The sequence below is a fragment of the Martes martes genome (assembly GCF_963455335.1).
Source record: "Martes martes genome assembly, chromosome: 3".
Lineage (NCBI taxonomy): Eukaryota > Metazoa > Chordata > Mammalia > Carnivora > Mustelidae > Martes > Martes martes.
Window position 1 is genome coordinate 51,753,840 of NC_137890.1, and position 23,080 is coordinate 51,776,919.

Sequence of the window (23,080 nt, forward strand, 5' to 3'; positions counted from 1 at the left end):
AGATTTGAAATGTCTGAGTTCTCCCTCCTACCTTTCCTTTTTACTTAAATGTGGCCTAAATGGTTTCCCACCTGTGCACTTTCTCTCCACTGTGGGACAGGACAACCAAAAAAGGTCCTTCCTGGCACTGAGGGACAAAAATCACTAAATGCAGAAAACCGGATTCCTGGTTAGCCAATGAGAAACTGCCACATCTCAGCCAATGAGAAATTACCATAAACCGGAATTCTTCTCCAATAAACTTTTCAAAAACTCCCCCTCCAACTTCCTCCTTTCCTCTATTAAAACTCCGTCTTTTTCATGCCTGGACTTGCCTATGGTTTACCATAGTTGGAATGTTCTAAACTGCATTTCTTTTGTTATTCCTGAATAAATTCATTTTGCTGGCAAAATAACTGGCTATTTTATTTTTAAGGTTGACATTCCCCATCCTTTGGTATGAAAACAGGACTGATGATTTAACGCTTATAGAAACATCACATTCTTGTTTATAGCAGCCATGTCCACAACAGCCAAACTATGGAAAAAACCTAGATGTCCATCAACAGATGAATGGATAAAGATGATGTTGTATATATATACAATGGAATACTATGCAGCCATCAGAAAAACCCAAAATCTTGCCATCTGCAATGCCATGGATGTAACTAGAGGGTATTATGCTAAGTGAAATAAGTCAATCAGAGAAAGACAATTATCTTATGATCTCTCTGATATGGGGAATTTGAGAGGCAGGGCGGGGGACTGTGGGAGGTAGGGAGGGAAACAAGATGGGACTGGGGAGGGAGACAACCATAGGGACTATTAATCTCAGGAAACAAACTGAGAACTGCTGGGGGGGTATGTGGTGGTGGGGGGGAGGGATAGGGTGGATGGGTTATGGACACTGGGCAGGGTGTGCTACGGTGAGTGCTGTGAAATGTGTTAAGACTGACGATTCACAGACCTGTACTCCTGAAGCAAATAATACATTATATGTTAATTCAAAACACAAACAAAAACAAAAAAAACTACATTCTCTACACTGATGGAATAGGACAGAATTCATGCTTTACAAGTGGTATGATCATGTATCTTGTTTTTATAAATCCTAACAGTTCTACTGTTTCGACATTTAAATTAAAATGGAATTAAAACAGGGACGCCTGGGTGGCTCAGTTGGTTAAGCAGCTGCCTTCAGCTCAGGTCATGATCCCGGCGTCCTGGGATCGAGTCCCATATCGGGCTCCTTGCTCCGCGGGGAGCCTGCTTCTCCCTCTGCCTCTGCCTACCACTCTGTCTGCCTGTGCTCGCTCGCTCTCTCTCTAACAAATAAATAAATTAAAAAAAAATTTTTTTAAAAAATGGAATTAAAACCAAAGAATTTCTGAAAAGAAATCCCTTAATATTCTACATAGTTTATATCTTCTACCACCAGTACACTTCATGATTCTTTTTAAAATACTAATACTTACATATTTAAGCTCTGCTTAATTAAAATACTCATTCAAATTAAAGACTTTTTCTGTATGCTTTCAATCATTTAAAAATGATACGAACAACAAAAAAAATGATACTAACAATTTTTAACCAGCTGATATTTTCCTCAAACAGAATCTTGAATCTTACAGGATTGAACTTATAACAAAAAGGCTTTCTACAGGATTGCAGCCTCTCAGCCTAAATGCATATATAATAATCTCATGGGTGCACCTGGGTGGCTTAGTCCATTAAGGGTCCAACTCTTGATTTTGGCTCAGGTTATGATCTCAAGGTTGTGAGATCAAGCCCTACTACCATCAGGTTCCATGCTGAGCACAGAGTCTGCTTTAGATTCTAAATAAATAAACAGAATCTTAAAAAAAAAAAACAAACTGACATTATCTGTAACATTAAGCACTGCTCTTTGCACTTTAAATATACAGGTACATAATTCTTTCAAATCCCTTGGCGGTCAGATGTGTTTCTACAATTCCAAATTTTGGATTTTAGAATACAATACAGATATATCATTTATTTTTTTAACATCAGCAGGGTCCGTGTTAGCATTCTCTAATTAAACATACTAATATTTGTGTGGCAAAATATGACTTCATACTGTAAGTTCACACATAAATTTAGTTTTTAGAGCCTTCTGGATTAAAATAAACAACTCATTTAATTCCTAACAGCTCACGAAGTGGAGATTATTATCCTAAGAATTTGATCAGTATGATGTGTCAGTCTTCTTATACCTGTAACAGTTGTTAAGGGTACCTTGTTTCTCTGTGATTACCCAGATTTAAAAAACAAACAAACAAACAAACAAAAAAAACAACCCAGCACCTTCAACACAAATCAAGGTAACTTGCTTATATTACCTTCCATAAGCAAGAGGTTTGGATTCCAAGTTTTTCCACTTAAACAACTGATAATATTCTGACATTTACAAATATACCTTTCTAGGAGTAGCAGGGTGGCTCAGCTGGCTTAGTGTCCAACACTTGATTATGGCTCAGGTCATGATCTTGGGGTCATGGAAACGAGCCTTGTGTTGGGCTTTGTGCTGGGCATGGAGCTGACTTAGGATTCTCTCCCTCTGCCACTCTCCTTCCACACTTGCTCTCTCAGAAAGAAAGCAAAGAAAGAAAAGACAGAAAGACGAAGAAAGAAAATACATTCCCAGTCCACAAACAAGCAGAATTAAATAATTCAACTTACACATTTTTGGCTTCATTCTCAGGTAGTTAATAAAAATCACTCATTGTACACCCAACTCATAAACCTCAAGAGGAGTTAAAGCATGGCACGGGAGTCTGACAGGCCTGGGTTCAAATCCCTGCTGCATCACTTATCAGTAGAGTAAATTTGGGCAAAGAACTTAACTTTGGCCTCATTTTTCTAATCTGTAATAAAATGCTATCACTACTTGACAAGGCTGTTATATACGAGGTAGTGTACACATGGCACTTAGTGACACCTGGCCCTCCATAAAATGTACTAGTACAGAATAGCAACCACTGCTACTGCCCTAATAGATAAGCAATGTACAGGATTTTAGCTTGATTTGGAGGGCACGTTTACTGAGGTAGGAAGAAAGGCTAAGAGTTAATTTCAGAAGCAGATCAAAAGGATGGTCCTAAACAGTAACATCTGTGGGTAAATCAGTATTTCTAATTTACCCACAAGTTCCCAGACATTTCCAAAATTAAATCACTTGGTTTAAAATGAACCTACAATTTAGTATGCATAGTTGGAGACAAAGGAAACCAGATCAATGCTGATGATCTCTCATTCAGAACTACTTCACTCTTTCTGACACAGACACCACTGTTTTGTCCTTTTAAGCTTTTATTTATCTCCTCTCCTTGGTTCCTCTGAGCCACAGATAGCCAAAATCCACTCTTATGAGACCACAAAGTAACAGATGTGAATGTCTAAAGGTAAACCTCTTTAGAGATGGTTAAAAAAAAAAAAAAAGTAGCTCTCTTAGCCAACCACTCACCCAGATATTTTCTGAATATTCTTGGAAATGTCAGTAATAGCTACAAGTCAGAGACATACACACCAATTTGGACAAGGAAGATCCCAGTACAGCTAAAGGGCTTTAGGCAGATCAGATAGTAAACTGATAGGCAATACTGCTTTGAATCAGTGAGATCTCAGAAATCAACGACCTATTCTGATTATGTAGATAATGGGGGAACAAGAAAAGGAAAGTAAAATGGTAAGAATAGCCAAATAATATTTAAGTATTGAACTAAATTAAAGTATCTACTTATTTATAGTAAAATGTTGACATTTTAAATATTTGAAATTTATAAAATTTATAAATTTATAAATATATTTATAAGACAATCCAATTTTTTCCCTTGCTCTATTATAGTTAGCCTCAGGGAGACAATAATCATTCAATGTTCTGAAGTTAGCGAATATCACAAATCTAAGAGATGAAATATTTTTTAAAATGTAGTTATCAATGCAAACTATCCTTTCTCTCCATTCCATATAAAGACAGAGAAAACCAATTATTTTTTAAAGTGGCCTGTAACTGCCAATGCTGACTCTGTTACAGCTGGCAATCAACTCTGAATGGGTTAGGACAGAAAATTATCAAAATTGACCCTATATAGCCATCTCAAGAGATTACTTGATAGAAGAGTTCAAAGAAGTAGATTGCCCTGTTCAAAATTCTTTGAAGGTAAGTGTGAGAATTCTGGGAAGTCATCAAGGTGCAGATGATTACAAAAATCAGAAGAGATGAAAAAGCTAAGATTAAGAAAAAAATATATTCCAGTACTAAACCTTAGAAAGGAAAATAAGAAATACTAAGAGAAAAAAAAATGTACCTTCTTGAGAAATAAAAGGTTAGGGGCACCTGGGTGGCTCAGTGGGTTAAAGCCCCTGCCTTCGGCTCAGGTCATGATCTTAGGGTCCTGGGATCCAGCCCCGCATCGGGCTCTCTGCTTAGCAGGGAGCCTGCTTCCTCCTCTCTCTCTGCCTGCCTCTCTGCCTACTTGTGATCTCTGTCTGTCAAATAAATAAATAAAATCTTAAAAAAAAAAAAAAAGAAATAAAAGGTTAACCAGAACACTAAGAAAACCAAAATTTAATAACTGAAAATGGAAGTCTAGAAAAAGAGAGCAATTACTATCTGAGAATATAGAGAATAAGGATACAGAGGCTCTTAATTGAAATAATTTTTTGTTTTTGTTTTTTTAACTTTCTGGAGGCTTAAAAATTCTCATTATCTAAAAGGGTGAAAGAGAAGCAGTACTTCAGAGTGGCACTCTAACCTACTTCTCATAAGTCCCTTCTTCACCCATAAGTCTATTGTACTTGGACCAGGTCCATTTATACTCATGTATATTAGGAACTCCATTTGGCTCAGCAAATCCTGAATCCCAAATATGAAATAAATCTAGCCAACAGATAAACATACTTTGGATATGATGCATCCTTGTAAATAGTACTAGATTTTTTAAAAAATCAACTTCTATTACAATAGTGTCATTCCTAAGAAAGAAAAAAGCTGCTCTTAAGCAACAAAAATGTTTATTTATAATCATGGACTTTTAGGGACACCTGGGTGGCTCAGTTGGTTAAGCGTCTGCCTTCAGCTCAGGTCATGATCCTGGGGTCCTGGGATCGGGCCCCATATTGGGCTCCCTGCTCAGCGGGGAGTCTGCTTCTCCCTCTGACCCTCCCCTACTCTGGTGCTCTGTTTCTCTCTCTCTCTCTCTCTCTCAAATAAATAAATAAAATCTTAGAAAAAAAATAATCAGGACTTTTAATTTTAACTCTAAGACCCTAAAGATTATTTACAAACAAAGGAACTAAGACATAGAAAGGCTAGACCTGCTGAAGATTATAAAGGTAATTAGTGGCAGAGAATTGCTGAAGCTAGGATTCTTGTCCCTGGTGTAGTGCTGTTGCCCAACTTACCGTATCTGTAGCATTGGCCTCCCTATCACCCCTGAGAACTAACAGTTCTAAGAAACTGTGCCACATGGAATACTGAAACTATCTAATTTCCTTAAGGAGAAATTTTTAGAAATTCACACAAGCAAGAAATTAATTTTGCCTTTTCCCTCAGTGCTGAAGAACCGAAAAAAGTAGCCTGTATCCTTAAGTGGGCAGAAGGAGAAATGAAAACTCCCAGGTGCATTAATAGGCTGTAAGAGGTTTGGGTAAAGTCAGATATCACCCCACCACCATTTTCCTCATGAACCCTGCTACATTTCAAGTCAAACAAACAGATGGAAGGGACTGAATTCTCACTGTTTCGGAGGCTGACTCAATGCCTGATTTGCCTCTGATCTACCTTATCCTAAGCTAGGAGGATACAGGAATGCCTTAACGCACTATGAGATCTAATAGACACCAACCTCAACAATTCAACAATTATGGTCAAAAATCAAAGTCAGACCTACAGGTCATCAATGGCCTATACTTTGTAACAGCTCAGACTGCAAAGAATTTTAATCATAACACACTATTTTTCTGTTTCAAGACTCTATTTATAATGAGTTCAGCAATCAGCCATTCCATAATTCTTTCATGAATATTAATTTTTTCTCTGCTAGATTATAAGCTCTTTGAAGTTAATGAACGTGTCTTTACTTTTTGTATCCCCACGGTATCTATTTACTCTAGAAATGGAGTACATACTAAATATATACCTATTAATTTATTCTCTCAGCAACTACCTTAAACCACTGAAACCAAAGTAATCGTGGAGATGTGAGATGAGAAATACTCCAATAAAGAAAAAATACAGAAAAACAAAAAATTCAAAATAACAAAACAAAACAAACCACCAGTAATTTTAAACCTCCTGATGGGGGGAGGGGGGACAAACCCAACAAAACAAAACAAACAAAAAAATCAACAAAAAAACCCAGCCAGAAGTAGCACTGGGCTTTTCTAACTAACTCTTAGACCCAATTTCACAGATTATCCTTCAGTATGGATAAATTTGCAGCATGTTAAACTCAGGTGTCTTATGTTTTATACAGGAATTTGGAAGGTAAGGACCAAAATCTCAGTGTAATTACAAATAGTTCCCATAAAAATAACCAAAGAGGAATTCCCTGTGATAATTTCTCAAAAGTTCTCATTATAAAACTTAAGCAAAAGGTAAATAAACCAAGCTTCTTCATAGAAAAATTGTATTTACAACTCCATCCAAAAGCAGTTTTTAAAAGCAAACAATGTAACATGGAAGTTGAAAAAAATCTATGCTCACCCAAACTGCCAAATCTAATAAATTATTAACAGAATACTCCATCAAAAATAAGGCAATAACCCAAGATATCCCATTAATGATTTTTCCACTTCCATAACTAGGTAGAACTAACCTATCCAGTAGCAAATGATACTTCATTTCATTTCGGCATGTCTGAAATCCTTAAGGACAAAAGCGTTAAAATATGATCTTCGTTTTTCATTAGAATCTTTTAACACTTGGAAGGAAAATGATTTTTAAAGCACAAAGAGGTAAAGAGGTATAACCTTTCAAAAAGATACTCAGAGTTCAAAATTCAAGAATGCGATATTAATACACAATGGGCATAGGTGAATATATGCAATACAGTGATAGCAAATTAATTTATTTAGTACTTTTTCCATTCCATATCATCAGGAGGATTGATTTCAACTTTCCTTTTACCTACATCAGACCAGTTGGTACTCAAAACTGTACCACCAGACTCCATCTGTAATAAGAAATAAAAATAGATTAATCCTTGGACCATACAATCAAAACAGAGTATTTTTCTAAAACTGTTTCAAGTATAGTGTTCTAAATATAAGCTATGTTTGGATCAATATAAACATAAGACAATACTTTGATTTAATTTTAGGCTTTCCAGATAAATTAGGCAGAAGGCATCATGTTCGTACACAGTCATATAAATAAAAAGCACATCTCCCTCGGCTAACCAGAATTGAGGTAAATGTGGAAAATCTACCTTCTGATGAAAACAAAATTGGCTCCCCAAGAAAATGACTCATCTCTTTTGTTAAAGATAGTAAAGACCAGGCAAAGTAAACTCTTTCTTTACAAGCTGGACAGAACTTTTAAGATCCCCTTAATATGGCAAATATATACAAGGGAATGCTGGAAAGTTTTCAAATCAATGTGCATACACATGAGTACATAAAATGTGTATCTCACTAAAGAACTGATTATCTATTTACCATTAATAGAATTTACCACCTACCAACAACCTTAACATATTCTTAAGTACATTCTAAAAAACCTCTGGACATTTGTTATCTTAATGCAATTAAAAATTAAACTGACATGGATCACAGCAAAAAACAGTGTGAATTATCAAAATCTAAACATTTTTACATAGTCAGCTGTGCTGCGGGCATATGTATATAGTTACAAATCCCACTACTACACTGGAACCTCAATGTAACCCCATGCCTCACACTCCCTGTCAAGCTCCCTTACATGGGTTGCTTTGCATGAGATGTTCTTTGCCACCCATTTATTTTCCATATTCTTTAGCTATCCTCTAAACATGACGTATCACCATTTCTCTATGGCCTCCTTTGACCCTAATCAGGACTCTACCTTTGCAGAATCTGTACTCTTTATGAGCATAATTACCATTAATGTAATATGCATCACACTACACTGTTAGAATTTTAGGGGTCTGCTTTATCTGCTTAGTACCCTTGGTTCCTACTAAAGCTGAGAGCTCCAACAAGACAAGTAACATATTTTGCTAACACTTATATCCTAGATCTAAGCCACAACGGTTGGGCACGTGGTAGACTTCAAATAAAATATTGGTATGTACGTTTGTAAATGTAATGTGTAGAAGCATATGAGAACAGACCTATTCTTACCTGAGTGGAAGTATACAGTGTATATGTTTTAAGTAACGTCGTATATGTAAACACGTTAGCAGCATATAGCATGAGCCTTGTGCTTACCTCACTGAACTACACTGTGTAGAAACTGTCATTCAAGTAACATACTCTCTCACTAATACAACCCCACTAACATCATAAACCCCTAACCTTAACCCTAAGCCCTAACCCCAATCCTAATGTCATTGAGTCTTCTGGAGAGTTCTCTAAATTGCAGATACAAGGCATATACCCTTACCCAGGCCCTAACCCTAACTCTGGTCATAAAACCCTAATCTAATCCTGACCCACATCTGAGAAGAAAAAAAGAAAAAAGAAAAGTGGTATACATACACAATGGATTATTGCCCAGCCACACACACACACACACACACACACAAAAGAATCAAATCCTGCCATTAGCAATGACATGGACAGAGCTAGAGAGTATTATGCTAACTGAAATAAGTCAGTCAGAGATAGATACCATGTGATTTCACTAACATGTGGAATTTAAGAAACAAAAAAAAGGAGCAAAGGCAAATTTAAGAAACCAAAGGAGCGGCAAACCAAGGAATGGATACTTAACTATAGAGAACTGATGGTTACCAAAGGGGAGGTGGATGGGGGCATAGGTTAAACAGGGGATAAGGAATAGGGAGTACACTTGTGATGAGTACCGGGTGGTATAAGGAAGTGCTGAATCACTATTTTGTACACCTGAAACTAATATTACATGTATAGTAACTAACTGGAATTTAAAAACTTTGAAAAATTTGAAGAGATAAATTCTATATAATAAACTACTCCTATGAAGATGAAGAAAGCAAATTTAGCTTATAACCTGATATTTACTGATGACATTTATTTTCCCCTCTTTCTTTATGGACTACAGTGCAATTTAGCATTTCCCTCTCACTATTTTGTACATGTTGGGTCTTTTTGTCCCAATTAGACTGCAAGATCATAGATGACAAAGTCTACTTTGCTTGTCTTTCCAGAAGTATTTGGTATGTTCTAGACGGCTTGTTTTATGGGTGTACGTGGTTCATTCACTATTAGCAAAGCCTCTGTACGAAAATGGATGCAGATTCTATAATCTATCTTTGAAATTTCACACACTGCTATTCTTTCTAGCATACCCTTAAAAAAGTCAATAAAGAAACTAACTTCCCTTCCTGGGGACATAGAGTAGATATACTTTATCCTATTCTTTCTACTAAGTACTACTAAAAACCTTGGACATTATATACATGTAAACAAACGTTAAGACTCTAAAAAAGGAAGGGAAGAAGATCAGCTAAGGACCTTGGGAGCCAAGGAACAACATAACATGGTGGTGAGTCCCCTGGGTTTTCCTTTTTGCCTCATGTCCTAGAGTTGCTCCCAAAAAAACTAAAAACACTAAGAGGCACACAAACAAAAAATCTTAAAGAGAAACCTGGTTTCTCTAGCTAAACGATGAAGGAAGACAAAAAGATAGCTTAGGAAGACAGAAAAGTTTTATGCTGTAATTGCTCTACTGCACTAGACACCACAGAAAAACCTGTGGTCCCATCCCCGCCCAAGGTCAGTAAAGGCTGAGTGAGGAGCCTAGACTTCCATCCATGCTAGGCTATCATGAACCCACCTCCTCTGCCACCTGCGGTATCAGTGAAAACCATATAGGTATCTATACCCCACTTCCAGTAGTAACAAAGAGATGCTCTGGGATGTCTAAGGAGGCTGATTAGGGTGCTGGATTTCTACCTCCACCTAGCAATAACGAGGCAGTGCCTTCCCTTCCTCTGACAGAATGACGGGCAGAGAAAGCCAAATAAGATGGGAGGATTTATTATTTTTAAAGACTATTTATTTACTTGCCAGAGAGAGAAAGAGCATGCACAAGCAGGGAGAGTGGCAGGTAGAAGGAGAAGCAGGCTCCCTGAGAAGCAGAAAGCCTGATGCAGGACTTGATCTCAGGACCCTGGTTCATGACCTGAGCTGCTTAACCAGCTGAGCCACCCAGGCATCCTTAAGATAGAGGATTTAAATAAGATGCAGTCTCACTGCAGAACATGAAAACATCCCAGTTTCAACTGAAAAATCACTTATTGCTGGTCAAAGAAAAAAAAAAGCAGAAGGAAAATTTCAGATTCTATTTTTTTAAGAAAGAAGACAACCAATAGAGGCTAATTTTGAGATGAAATAAATGTTAAAATTATCTGACAAAGATTTTAAAGTAGTCATAATAAAAAATGCTTTAACTAGAAATCATGAACTTGTTTGAAACAAATGAAAAATAGAAAAATTCAGCAAAGAAAAAAAGATATAAAGAACCATCGAATGTTTTAGAATTAAAAAGTACAACTGAAGTAAAAAGGTTAAGTAGATAGGCTAAAGAACAGAAGAGAAGGGATAGAGAAAAGAATCAGTGAACCTGAAAACAGGACAATATAAATCACCTAATCAGAACAGAGAGAAAAGAGAAATAAAATGAAGAAAGTCCCAGGGATGTGTGAAACTGTGACAAAATATTTATCTTGTATCATCAGGTTCTAGGAAGAAGACAAAGAGGGTAGATCTGAAAAAGTACTCAATGAAATAATGGCTGAATATTTCCCAAATTTGGAAAGATATATAAACCTATAGATTCAACAAACCCCAATCAGGATAAAACTAAAGAAATCCCTGCTGACAGAGAATTTGTCACAGGCAGATCTCAAAGAATGCCATTGGGGCACGTGAGTGGCTCAGCTGGTTAAGCATACGACTCAACTTTAGCTCAGGTCTTGAGTTCAAATCCACAATGGGCTCCACTCCAGATATGGAGCCTACTTAAAAAATTATAATAATAATAAAATAATTATTAAAAAAAAAAGAATGCCTAAAGAAAGTTCTCTAAAATAAGAAAAATCTGGGGCACCTGGGTGGCTCAGTGGATTAAGCCTCTGCCTTCAGCTCAGGTCATGATCCCAGGATCCTGGGATCGAGCCCGGCATCGGGCTCTCTGCTCAGCAGGGAGCCTGCTTACCCCTCTCTCTCTGCCTGCCTCTCTGCCTACTTGATCTCTCTGTCAAATAAATAAATCAAATCTTAAAAAAAAAAAAAGAAAAATCTAATGACAGAATCTTAGAACATCAGAAATGAAAAAAAGATAACAAAATAGAATTTGCTTTTTTCTCGAGCTTTCTAAATTATGTTTGAAAGATGAATGAAAATATAACGCTGTATAACGCGGTTCTAAAAGCATGTAGAAGAACTACTTTTGAAAATTATAAATGAGAAAGGGTAAAGGGACATAAGGGGGGGGTGGTAAGGTTTCTACACTTCACTCAAACTGACAAAAAAAATGATACCAGGTGGGGCGCCTGGGTGGCTCAGTGGGTTGAGCCTCTGCCTTCAGCTCAGGTCATGATCTCAGGGTCCTGGGATCGAGCCCCATGTCGGGCTCTCTGCTCAGCAGGGAGCCTGCTTCCCCCCTCTCTCTGCCTGCCTTCTGCCTACTTGTGATCTCTCTCTCTCTGTCAAATAAATAAATAAAATCTTTTTAAAATGACACCAGTAAGCTATGATAAGCTATGTATAATATAGCTAGCATACAAAGCAACCACTGAAAATCCTATACAAAGAAGAAACAATAAAAAATTTACAAATAAATAAAAATGAAACTAAAAAATGTTTAAAAGTACTCAGAGGAAGCAGGAAAAACAAAAACAAAACACAGAACAAAAAAAGAAAATGGCAAAATTAAAGTCCTAATGAATCAATAATTACATTAAATGTAAATTATCTGAATTCATCAATTAAAACACAGAGACTGGCAGAAGAGATGAAAAACAACCCAACTATACGCTATCTCCAAGATACTGACTTTACAACAGAAGGAATCAATTTAAATATAATATAGACAGGTTGGAAATAAAAGAATGGAACAACACATCATGCAAAGATTAATCAAAGACAGGAGAATTGGCTACATTAGTATCAGAGCAAAGAAAATTACCAGAGCTAGAGAATGACATGTATATATGATAAAAAGGTCAATCCACCATGAAGATACAGCAATCCTAAATGCATATGAACCAAACAGAGCTGCAAAATATGTGAAGCAAAAACTGACAGAACAATAAGACAAAATCAGCAAGAATACAGAAGAATTCAACAACAGTATCAAACAACAAGATCTAACAGACAACTACAGAACACTCCTTCCAACAAGAGAAAACACCTTCTTTTCAAGCGAAACATAAACTTGAGATAGACTGAAAGCTGGGCAATGAAACAATGTAAATCACATTGTACATAATCTCAAATCACAATGGAATAAAATCAGAAACCAATAATAAGGTAACAGGAAAATCTCCAAACATTTGGAAACTGAACACACTTCTAAACAATCCATGTGATGAAGTCTCAACTGAAATCAAAATACATATTAAACTGAATGACAATATAACACTAGAATTTGTGAGAGACAGCTAAAACCCTGCTAAGAGGGAAATTTATGAAACGAATGAAATTTATAATAAAAAAATAGAAGAAAATATATTCTTAAGTCAACAAAGGGCTGATCCTGTGGAAAAAAAAAATTCAGTGACACTGACAAACCTCTGTATCAAGACTGAAAAGACACGAATTACCGCCATAGGAATGAAATGGAGTATCACTACAGACCCTGTAGATAGCAAAATAAAAATAGTAAGAAAATACTACCAACATTGACAGGTTAGACAAACTAAATAGAATAAAATGCTCAAAAACACAAACTGCCACAGGTCATTCAATGATATGAAATAGATAACTGGAACAGTCCTATAAAGCAATTAGAATAATTAAGTAATTTAAAATCTTGACAAAAAAGAAATGTTCAGGCCCAGGTGATTTTACTAGTTTAAAGAAAAATTAACACCAATTCTACACAATCTCTTCCAAAAAACAGTAGAGCACGTCCCAATTCATTTTATGAAGTTAGTATTACACAGATACCAAAATCAGACAAAGACATACAAAAAAAAATGTATCTTTTATGAATATAGATTCAAAAATCCTTAAAAAAGTATCTGAAAGTAGAACTGAGCGATATATATAAAAGGAATTATACACCATGACCAGGTGAAGCTTATCCCAAGGATGCAATAAATAAAATATAATTTTTATTATAAATTTCATTCATTTCTGTTCTTTGTTATTTTCTTCCATCTGCTTGCTTTGGGTTTATTTTGCTATCTTCTTAGGTTGTTCAGATGTGAATTAGATTATTGATTTGACTTTCTGTTTTCTATTGTGTGTGTTTATGATATAAATTCCCCTCTTAGCAGGGTTTTAGCTTAAATATACTAATCATATAAAATCACCATTGTAACAGGTTAAAGAAGAAAAATCACATAATCATTTTAATCAATGCCAAAAAAGCATAAAAAAGCACAGCTAGCTGTGTGGTGTTGGTATAGATGAACCTAATAGCTATCTTCCAAAAAGTCAACAGCCATTCATGATAAAAATCTCACAAGGAATAGAGACCTTCAACCTGATAGAGCATCTGCAAAAAACCTACCACTAACATTGTAATTAATGGTGGAAGACTGGTTTTTCCCTTAAAATGGGAACAAGCCATAAATGTCCACTCTCACCACTCTTATTCAACATAGTGCCAGAAGTTCCAGCCATTGCAATAAAGCAAAAAAAAAGAAGATGAAAGTCACAAATATCAGATTTAAAAGTCCCTACTTGAAAATATGATTATCTACATGGAAACTCACACTTACCAAAAGATTTCCTAGAATAAACGAGTTTAGCAAGGTCACAGAATGTAAGATAAACAAAAAACCAACTGTATTTCTAAACACTAGCACAAGGACACCAAAGTTAAATACATAATTTACAATCACTCAAAAAAGAATACTTAGGTATCTCTTGCAAAACATTTAGGATTTACATGTAGAAAACTGCACAATGCTGATGAAAGAATCAAAGATCTAAATAAATGAATTGGCAGATTCAACACAGTAAAAATGTCAATCTCTCCAAATTGATATATAGTCCAATGCAATACCTAACAGGATGTTTTGATATATATACACGAAATATTCTAAAGTTTATGAGGAAGAGCAAAAGAACTAGAATATCTAAAACAATTTTGAAAATGACTAACAAAGCAGAAGGAATGACTCTTCCTGGATTCAAAACTTACATAGCTGAGATAATCAAGACTATAGTATTAACGGAGGAAGACATGTAGGTCGATGAAAAAGAAAACTCAGAAACAGACAAATATACTCAGGTAATTTTTGAGAAACGCAAAAACAATTCAATGTTAGAAAGAGTTTTTCAACAAATGGTTCAGGAGCAAATGAACACAGGCAGGCTAAAAACAAAACATACAAAAAACCTCAACCTACATCTCAACTTCATATAAAAAAACTAACTCAAGATGGATCATGGACTTCAACGTATTATGTAAAACCATAAAACTTATTGAAAGAAAAACGCAGGAGAAAATCTTTCAGATCTAAGACTAGGCAAAGAGTTCCAGACTTGATAATAAAAGCATAATCCATAAAAGGAAACACTGATAAACTGAACTTCATCAAAACTGAATACTTTAGCTCTGCAAAAGACTATTAAGAAAATAAAAAGTCAAAGTACAGACTGAGAGAAAATATCTGCAAACTATATATCTCACAAAGACCTGTCAGATTAGTGGTGCCAGGAATTAAGGAAGAGCAGGGTGGAGGAACCGTGTATGGCTATAAAATGACTACAGTGAAGGAATCCTGTGGCAGTGGAAATGTTCTTCATCTGAATGTCAATATCATGGTTGATACAGTACTGTAGTTCTGCAAGATGATTCCACTAGGGGACACTGTGTAAAGGATACAAGGGATCTCTATCTACATTATTTCCTACAACTGCATATAAATCTATAATTATTTCAACATAAAAAGTTTAATCAGAAACACTTTTTTAAATCAACAGTGAAATGCTCAATCACGAGCAGTTACAACACGGTAACTTCTGTAGAATATCTGAGTCTCCAAGACATTTATTAACTAAATACTAATTTGAATATAAATGCCTTAGAAGAGAGTGACATTTCCAAAACTACTGATAAAAGTCAAATGATTACAACTACAGGAAAATAACCAACCTAGTTCTATAGAGATGACTTGTTATTAAAATCTCAGAACTTGAGGCCTTGGAATTCAGATGGTATTTATGTTGTCCTGGGGCTTATTTCCTTAATCAACAGACAAATTATTAACAAACCAGTGAGTAATTAATGTGCACCTTCTACTTGCCAAACACTGTTCTGGCAGTTTCCTGTCTATATTCTTCATCTCTGACACTGAGGCCACTATATATGGTTCTAATGGAGATTCCTTCAGCTATTGTGATAAATCCAACTACAGTAATTAGAGTATTTCCTTAAGTCTTCCAAGTTCTAACTCAGTAACTAAAAAATATTTGGAATAAACCACTTGCGTCTCAACTCCCCCATAAGTTTCCAACTTCCCCAATTATTACTCTTAGTTTAGAGCAGAAAGAAATGTTCAGATGAAGCCTATTCAAAAAGGCCTCCCAACCACAGTACATACAATATGGTTTCAAACTGCCTAATTAATCTTTCTTTTAAAATTTCTGGGATACTACCACAGTATATGTTTTTCAAGCTTATGTTCTTACAAATGATTTGTTCATAGCACGTTTCACTTCATCAGAACCATCTGAATAGATCTGCTGAAATAGTTTGTTTAAAGCTGCATCTCCCTCCAACTTCTCATTTTTTTCTTCTTCTTTGATCTCACCAACCAATTTATCCCAATTTCTTGTATAATGAGATGATGATGGATACAAGTTCTTTACATCTATGGAGTAAAAAAGATAGATGTGATTAATCAACATATGATGATTATGTCAAGAATATGTAAACTTTGTGACCATGACATACAGAACATCTTAGAAAATAGTTTAGGTCACTAAATTTCATAATAAATGTCTTTCTGATACATACATCAATAATCAGATTTACACTTCTAAAAACTGAATCAGCATAATGTAAAATCCAGGAATTTCTTTTGAGCAAAATCTAATAAAGTATATGTTTTTGGTACATACTGCAGAATTAGATTAAAAATATTCTTTGTATTAAAAATGAGGGAACTGAGTGAGAAATATATTAGAACTTTTATATTTATAGAAAAGTTGCTGAGATAGTACAATTCTAAAAAGTGTTTTTAAATAATGCTTCATTAAGAAATTTCTAAGTAAATTTTAATAAATGTTAACAACTGGCTTTTTTGAGGTGCATCTCTCTTTCAGAGTAGAGATAAACTGAAAATATAATTATCCATGCCATTAGTGAGTTAAATAAGACTCCATCCTCTCCCCCCATTAAATTATTAATTACTTCAATAGGAGATAATAAGCAATTCTTGAATGTTGAAAAATACACCATGTGATCATTTAGAGTTCAATGCTCACTCATGCACACACAGAAAATAATAGTACCTATAGGGCACACTGAGGTAAACCAAGGCTGCTTAAAACCAGAGAGGCTACTGACTCGCTCAGCAGCTCAGGGCACTGCCAGGGCTATTCCAAAGACTAAGGCATTCAAGATGGTGGCACCCAAGTAATTAAAAATTAATCTACCTAGTAGCTATAAGAGCACTTGTGTTCACTCTCCAATGGAAATACAATACAGGCCACAAATGTGAGCCACATACATAATTTAAAAATTTCTAGTAGCCATGTTACTAAAAAGAATCAGGTGAAATGCATTCTAGTAATATATTGTACTTAACCTAATATACGCAAAACGGTATCACTTCAACGTGGATCAATATAAATATATTAAGACAGATTATGTTCTTTCATACAGTCTTCAAAATCTGGTATTTTATACTTCCAGCACAACTCAATCCAAACCAGTCATTTTCAAATGTTCAGCAGGTACATGTGGTCACTATACTGGACAGTGTAGCCACAGAGCTTTAAAAAACCGGACTTAAAGTTTTCCTGTTAATAAATTAGGACACACAACATGTCCCTCTTTCCTCAAAATAATTCAAAAATGAGAAACTACCAACTGTTCAGTCTGCTGTTCCATCCCTTCTTTTCACCTGTAAGCCAACTTCCTCCCTGCCTATCTCCCATAAGCATCCAGTTTTCCGATCTACCCTTTTCTACCAGTAATCCCCTCTCTATGTGCATTTTCACTAGTAGCCAAAGAAAGCAAAAAAAAGTATGTCGTATTAAATTAAGAGCCTAAAAAAGCATGGGTTTAATTAATCCTAATGCTGACTCCCTAGAAGAAAGGGAACAGATTCTAACCTCCATTTTACAGATAAGAAAACTGGTCCAGAAAGGTTAAACAACTTGCCCTTATCTGCACTCTCCAGCTTGCAGGACACGGGAATCTGACAAGCATATCAATTCCTTACAAAAATATAACAAGACAGAAGGAATAGCATCTGAAATATCCAACGCACTGAGTTTAGAAAAACTCTGCAACTACAACACTAAAAAAATCTCCATATTTAATCTCAGAAAACTTTAACACCAGTAGATGGTGGATAAACTACTGAGGAATGGATGGGTAACCTTTCTTGTTCATTCATTATAATATCAAATAACTGCAAAGATTCTCATGTCAGCAGAGACTTTTTTCCATTGTTAGAAGATGGAGCAACAACCAGCATCCCATACAAGGTTTATATAAGAACCAGACCAAGACCCTGAAGACCAGGGTTTAGTCCTAGACCACAAAACTGCTGGGTGATCTTAAGCAATTTGCTTACTTTCAGACTCTGCAAAACAGGGCTGCCTCCTATAGAGGACTGTTTTTAGAACTGAGTAAGATTTAAAGTTTTTTGTTTTTGTTTTTTAAACACTTTTTGAGCTTTATATAAACCTCAGCCCCCAAATCTCTGGGAGTCAGACCCAAAAGAATCACATAACATCTTTCTTCTGTCTTTCAAATAAAATGTGAAACAGAAGCTTAACAGCCTACATACCAACTTCAAATATTTCAATCCTTAAAAATTATCTGTTGGTGTCAATTTTCTGGTTTTGCTAATTACGCAACAGACTAGTTGTGATGTTGTTATGCAGGGAAGCTGGGTGAAGGGTACATGAGAACTTATCATTTCTGCAACTTCTAGGGACATCTAAAATTATTTCAAAATAAAAATAAAATATAATGAATAAAAAAAATAAATTAAAAATATATAATGAATGATTTGTTGGCTAACTCAGTGTTTTCTAAAAGGTGCCACAAGAAATCTGTTTTCTGTTACAGAAAGAGCAGTGAAAAAATCTAAAAGTAGCATTTTAGTCATCAAATCAGAACATTAATCAAAAAAATTTTCTCTCCTTTCATTAAGGAGGGCATTGCTATAAAACACTCTCTCAGACTGTAGTTCTAACAGTATCTAAGCAGATTAATCATTCCATTAGAAAAACAGCTGTCTATTGCATAGGCTTAAAATTGATCCAAAGTAAGTAGCCTGTTCCTTATAGGGTTAAAAACAATCAACCCTAGTTTTGCACTCTTCTGGGCTTTTCTTAGGTTTTCATGATCTGTTTTTGAGCACTTCTTTAAGAGCAATAGAGTGAAACGGGTTAGGTATTTTACTCTGTGAAGCCCTGAAAGTCCACGAAATTAGAGCTGACAATATCAGAAGAAATAGAAAGGAATAAATAAAAAGGAGAGAGAAGAGGAGGAAATTATTTCAGCAGAATAAACCTCTAATCTACTTACAACCCAAAAAGAAGCAATAGGAAAGGGCAACACACAAAAACAACCCTCAACTAATGTCATACAGCGACTGGGTAAACAATATAAACACAACCCCCTCAGGGCTTATGCAGGCATTCACTCTTATTCTCAGCTGAAGAATTGAAGAAGGTAGAAACTTCACATAAAAGGCACTTTGTATTCATTACAGAGCAATCTTATTGCACTCAGTGTATCTGTTCTTGGGAACATAAATAATGAAAATAGAAAGAATGCTCATTACTATTTAACTTCAAGTATGTAACACAATATGAATTTAAAGCTCATCAAGGCCAGACAACAAACCTGCTATGAACTGTTTTGGTTTAGGCACATCTCCTTGCCCCTCTAGCTTTTCCCATCTCACAGCCTCTGTCTTTTTCATTTTAATTTCAATCTGGAGGAAACACCAAATAAAATTTATTATTTCATGTAAAATACACAAAACAGTAAAAAACAAATGCAATTTCCTTAAGTCATAAAATTTTTTAAGAATTAATAGTGCCCAAGATAATTTCCTTGAATTATACAAGGTTAAATTTGAAGAACTCTGAAACATTTTGTTTCTATTTAAAAGCCACCCTTCAAAAACAACATGCATACACACTATAAGCTATAATTAAGAATCCTGAAATCCATATGCTTTTTTCTTCCAATGAACTGTTCTCAACCAGGGGTGATTTGGCAATTTTTATAGCTATTGTTGGTCCTCACAACTGGGTGGGGGTTAGGGATGCTACAAAACATCCTACAACATAAAGGGCAACCCCTCCACAACAAAGAATTATCCAACCCAAAATGTCAACAGCACCCCTCACTGAGAAACCCTGTTCTAAAGGAATTAGTACAGGAGTGCCTGGGTGCCTCAGTCAGGTAAGCTAAGCATCTGACTCCTGATGTCAGCTCTGGTTGTCGAGATCAAGCCACTCACCCCGATCTGGGGAGTCTGTATCCCTTTCTTTCTCTCTCTCTGCTCCTCCCCCTGCTCAAGCTCTCTCTCTAAAATAAATTTAAAAAAAAATTTTTTTAAGTATTTATTTATTTGAGAGAGAAAAAGATAGTGAGAAAGCACACAAGTGCGGTGGGAGAGAGAGGGAGAAGCAGGCTCCCTGCTAAGCAGGGGCCCAACATGGGGCTCAATGCCAGAACCCTGGGATCATGACCTAAGTGGAAGGCAGATGCCCTACCGACTGAACCACTCAGATGCCCCAATAATCTTTTAAAAAAATAATGGTATTACCACATTTGCTTGTACAATAATCCATTTTAGAGTTGAGACAAATTCCTATCATTGTATAAAAATACTACAAATATTCTAAAATGTTCATAATAATTCACTCAATAATTATTAAATACCAAATATGAGCAAGTTGTTATCTTCAAGGATGTGGTGGATTTTTAAAATATTAAAAACATGTTCTTGTAGGTAGCTCTTGAAGAGCTTTGAGGGGTGTAAGTATTTGTAATGGTGAAAGGGGGAAGTCTCCAGGAGCAAAAGAAACAGCCTGAAAGTGGAGCCCTGAGGTTTCAAAGGACATAGTGCATCGGGGAGTATGGACAAGACCCATTTGTCTCAAGTCCAGGATTTATGTTAAAACAGTAAAAAATACAGGTGAAAGAGGTGTAAGACAAACTACAAAGAGCTTCTAAATGCTGAACTAGCTTCGCTTATTAAAATGAAATATTAAAAGCATCTTTAATTCTCTCATCAAGGCTGCATCCCCCTAGAGTCTACCCTTAACTGTAACACACACTCACAGAGCACTTACAGATACCTTTTGTTTTCCTTGTTCAAATAATGTTCTCATTCCCATTTTTAGCCTAGCAAAATCAGCATTCATAGCACTAATAAGCCAATTATTATGCAGTTTAAGAACCAAAATAGAATTTTCTTAAAAAGATCTTATATATTTATTTTAGAGAGAGAGGAAGTGCAAGCGCGGGGAGGGGGAGAGGGACAGAGAAAACTCTAAGCAGGCTCCACAGCCAGCGCAGAGCCCAATACAGGGCTCCATCCCAAGGCCCTGAGATCATGACCCCAGCCAAAAGCAAGAGTCAAATGCTTAAAACTAAGCCACCCAGGCGCCCCTCAAAACAGAATTTTATGGGGGCGCCTGGGTGGCTCAGTGGGTTAAAGCCTCTGCCTTCAGCTCAGGTCATGTTCGCAGAGTCCTGGGATCGAACCCCACATCGGGCTCTCTGCTCAGCAGGGAGCCTGCTTCCTCCTCTCTCTCTGCCTGCCTCTCTCCCTACTTGTGATCTCTGTCAAATAAATAAATAAAATCTTAAAAAACAAAACAAAACAATTTTATGTTCTAAAATTTTTTCTAAGAAAAGGATTTACTTTTGTAAATAGGAAAAAAAAAATCAAAAGACAAATATAACAAAAAGAAAAGCCTATTCACACTGGTTCTTTAACTCTGTGAAATCAGAAAAATTCAGACCAGCAATTACTGGTAATCTTTCTACCACCTGCATTTAGTGTCAGAATCCTTAAAATTTACATTTTAAAATACCTTAACAAAACACTAACCGAGAAATCTGCCAATAATTTTATTCAGACAGAAGTGATGGTATAGAAGAGGTGTGGTCTTTGAGTATTTTTATTTTCTTTAGCACAGAAATTTAACAAAAAACTGTTTTCATAATGAAAACACCATGAAACAAATGTCACTGGGAAAGTATAGTATTTTTAACATTAAGTTTATATGTATCTCTAGAATTCTCTAAAATGAATAATTTTTATGAAGTAGAACACTACCCATATTTTCTCATACACAGTATTAAGTGATAGTAATATGGTTGTTTTAAGTTGTCACTGCTGGAATATTTTCAAAAAGGAGCAAAACTCTAATAGCTGGCAATGACACGGCAACAGTTACTGAAAGGGGATGTTATCCTAAAATTTAAAACTTCACCTTGCTCCTTTTTCAACTCATCTGGAAATGAAGACCTGGCAAGCAGTGTATACATTAACACTATCCTTAGCTAATATCTCTGCCTCAGGGAACCCTGCATTCACATCTCAAGTTCCTGCACTTAAGCACAGTCGACAAAAAGTTCCTTATTTCACCTAAGGAGCAGCATACTCTGGTACTCACATGTACTGAAAGCCACTATAACCTGAGTAATTGTGCAGTATGAACAATGAGGACTTTGTAAGGCCAAAGTCAAAGCTCTTAGTAACGACGTGTATCAAGTGAGAAACACTGAACTGAACTTGAAATTATATTTAATCCATTCATTAAAATAGCTGCACATAATAAAAACACACTTAAAGCAGCTTTTTAAAAAAGTGGGGGAGCTAATTTGCTGTGAATTCCTTTTTACACCCATTTCACTTTCAAGGCTTATACATGCTTGTAAAAATGAAGTTTTAAGTCTTAATGACTCTGGCAGGTAACTCCAGAGTTACCACACACCCAATTTCAGATATTTTTTATTGCAACTATTAATAAGCTATTCTATTTTCATTTAAGTCAAAAATAATTTATAAGTTAACTTAGAACCTTGGTCTGAATGTTCCTCTCATATGCACGGGGAAGGCTTTCAGTAATACCCGAAAGCAGTAGTCACAGATTACTAAATAAGAATCCCTGCTGTTCCAGATTGTTAAGTTTTCATGATTTTGCATACTATCACCCACTTCTAAATTCTTTATGCACAGACAATTCAATATTTTCCAATGAAAGAACTTCAGATTTAAAGGGAAGCCATTACTCCAAAAGGGTCATGGTATCCAGATACCACCTTCTTAGGAGGGGGCAAAAGCTCCCACTTACTGCCATAGGCTGACAGGAAGGCATCTTTCTCAGCGATTAGAGAGCTATGCCAATTTACTGCTGAACTTTTTTCCTGGCAAAGTTTTGACAACCATCTGTTTCAAGGCTATAGTCATTAAACAATTGTTTCTGACCTTTAGAATGTAATTTCATAATGTTCTTACTCAGCTCTCAGCACGTTTAACGGCTGTACCTAACCACTTCATCCAAAAAT

General features: G+C 35.7%; 1 protein-coding gene across 1 annotated transcript in view; it reads right to left on the reverse strand.

Moving 5' to 3' along the window:
- Positions 1 to 5,967: 5,967 nt before the first annotated feature.
- Positions 5,968 to 23,080, reverse strand: part of SUGT1 (SGT1 homolog, MIS12 kinetochore complex assembly cochaperone) — a 41,850-nt gene continuing 24,737 nt past the window's right edge. The window contains exons 11-13 of the mRNA XM_080798345.1: positions 19,391 to 19,481; positions 15,991 to 16,172; positions 5,968 to 7,175 (exon numbers count right to left, since the gene is read on the reverse strand). Of these exons, the coding sequence (XP_080654471.1) occupies positions 7,074 to 7,175; positions 15,991 to 16,172; positions 19,391 to 19,481 (375 nt within the window). The 3' untranslated portion in view covers positions 5,968 to 7,073. The remainder of the gene's footprint in view (positions 7,176 to 15,990; positions 16,173 to 19,390; positions 19,482 to 23,080) is intronic.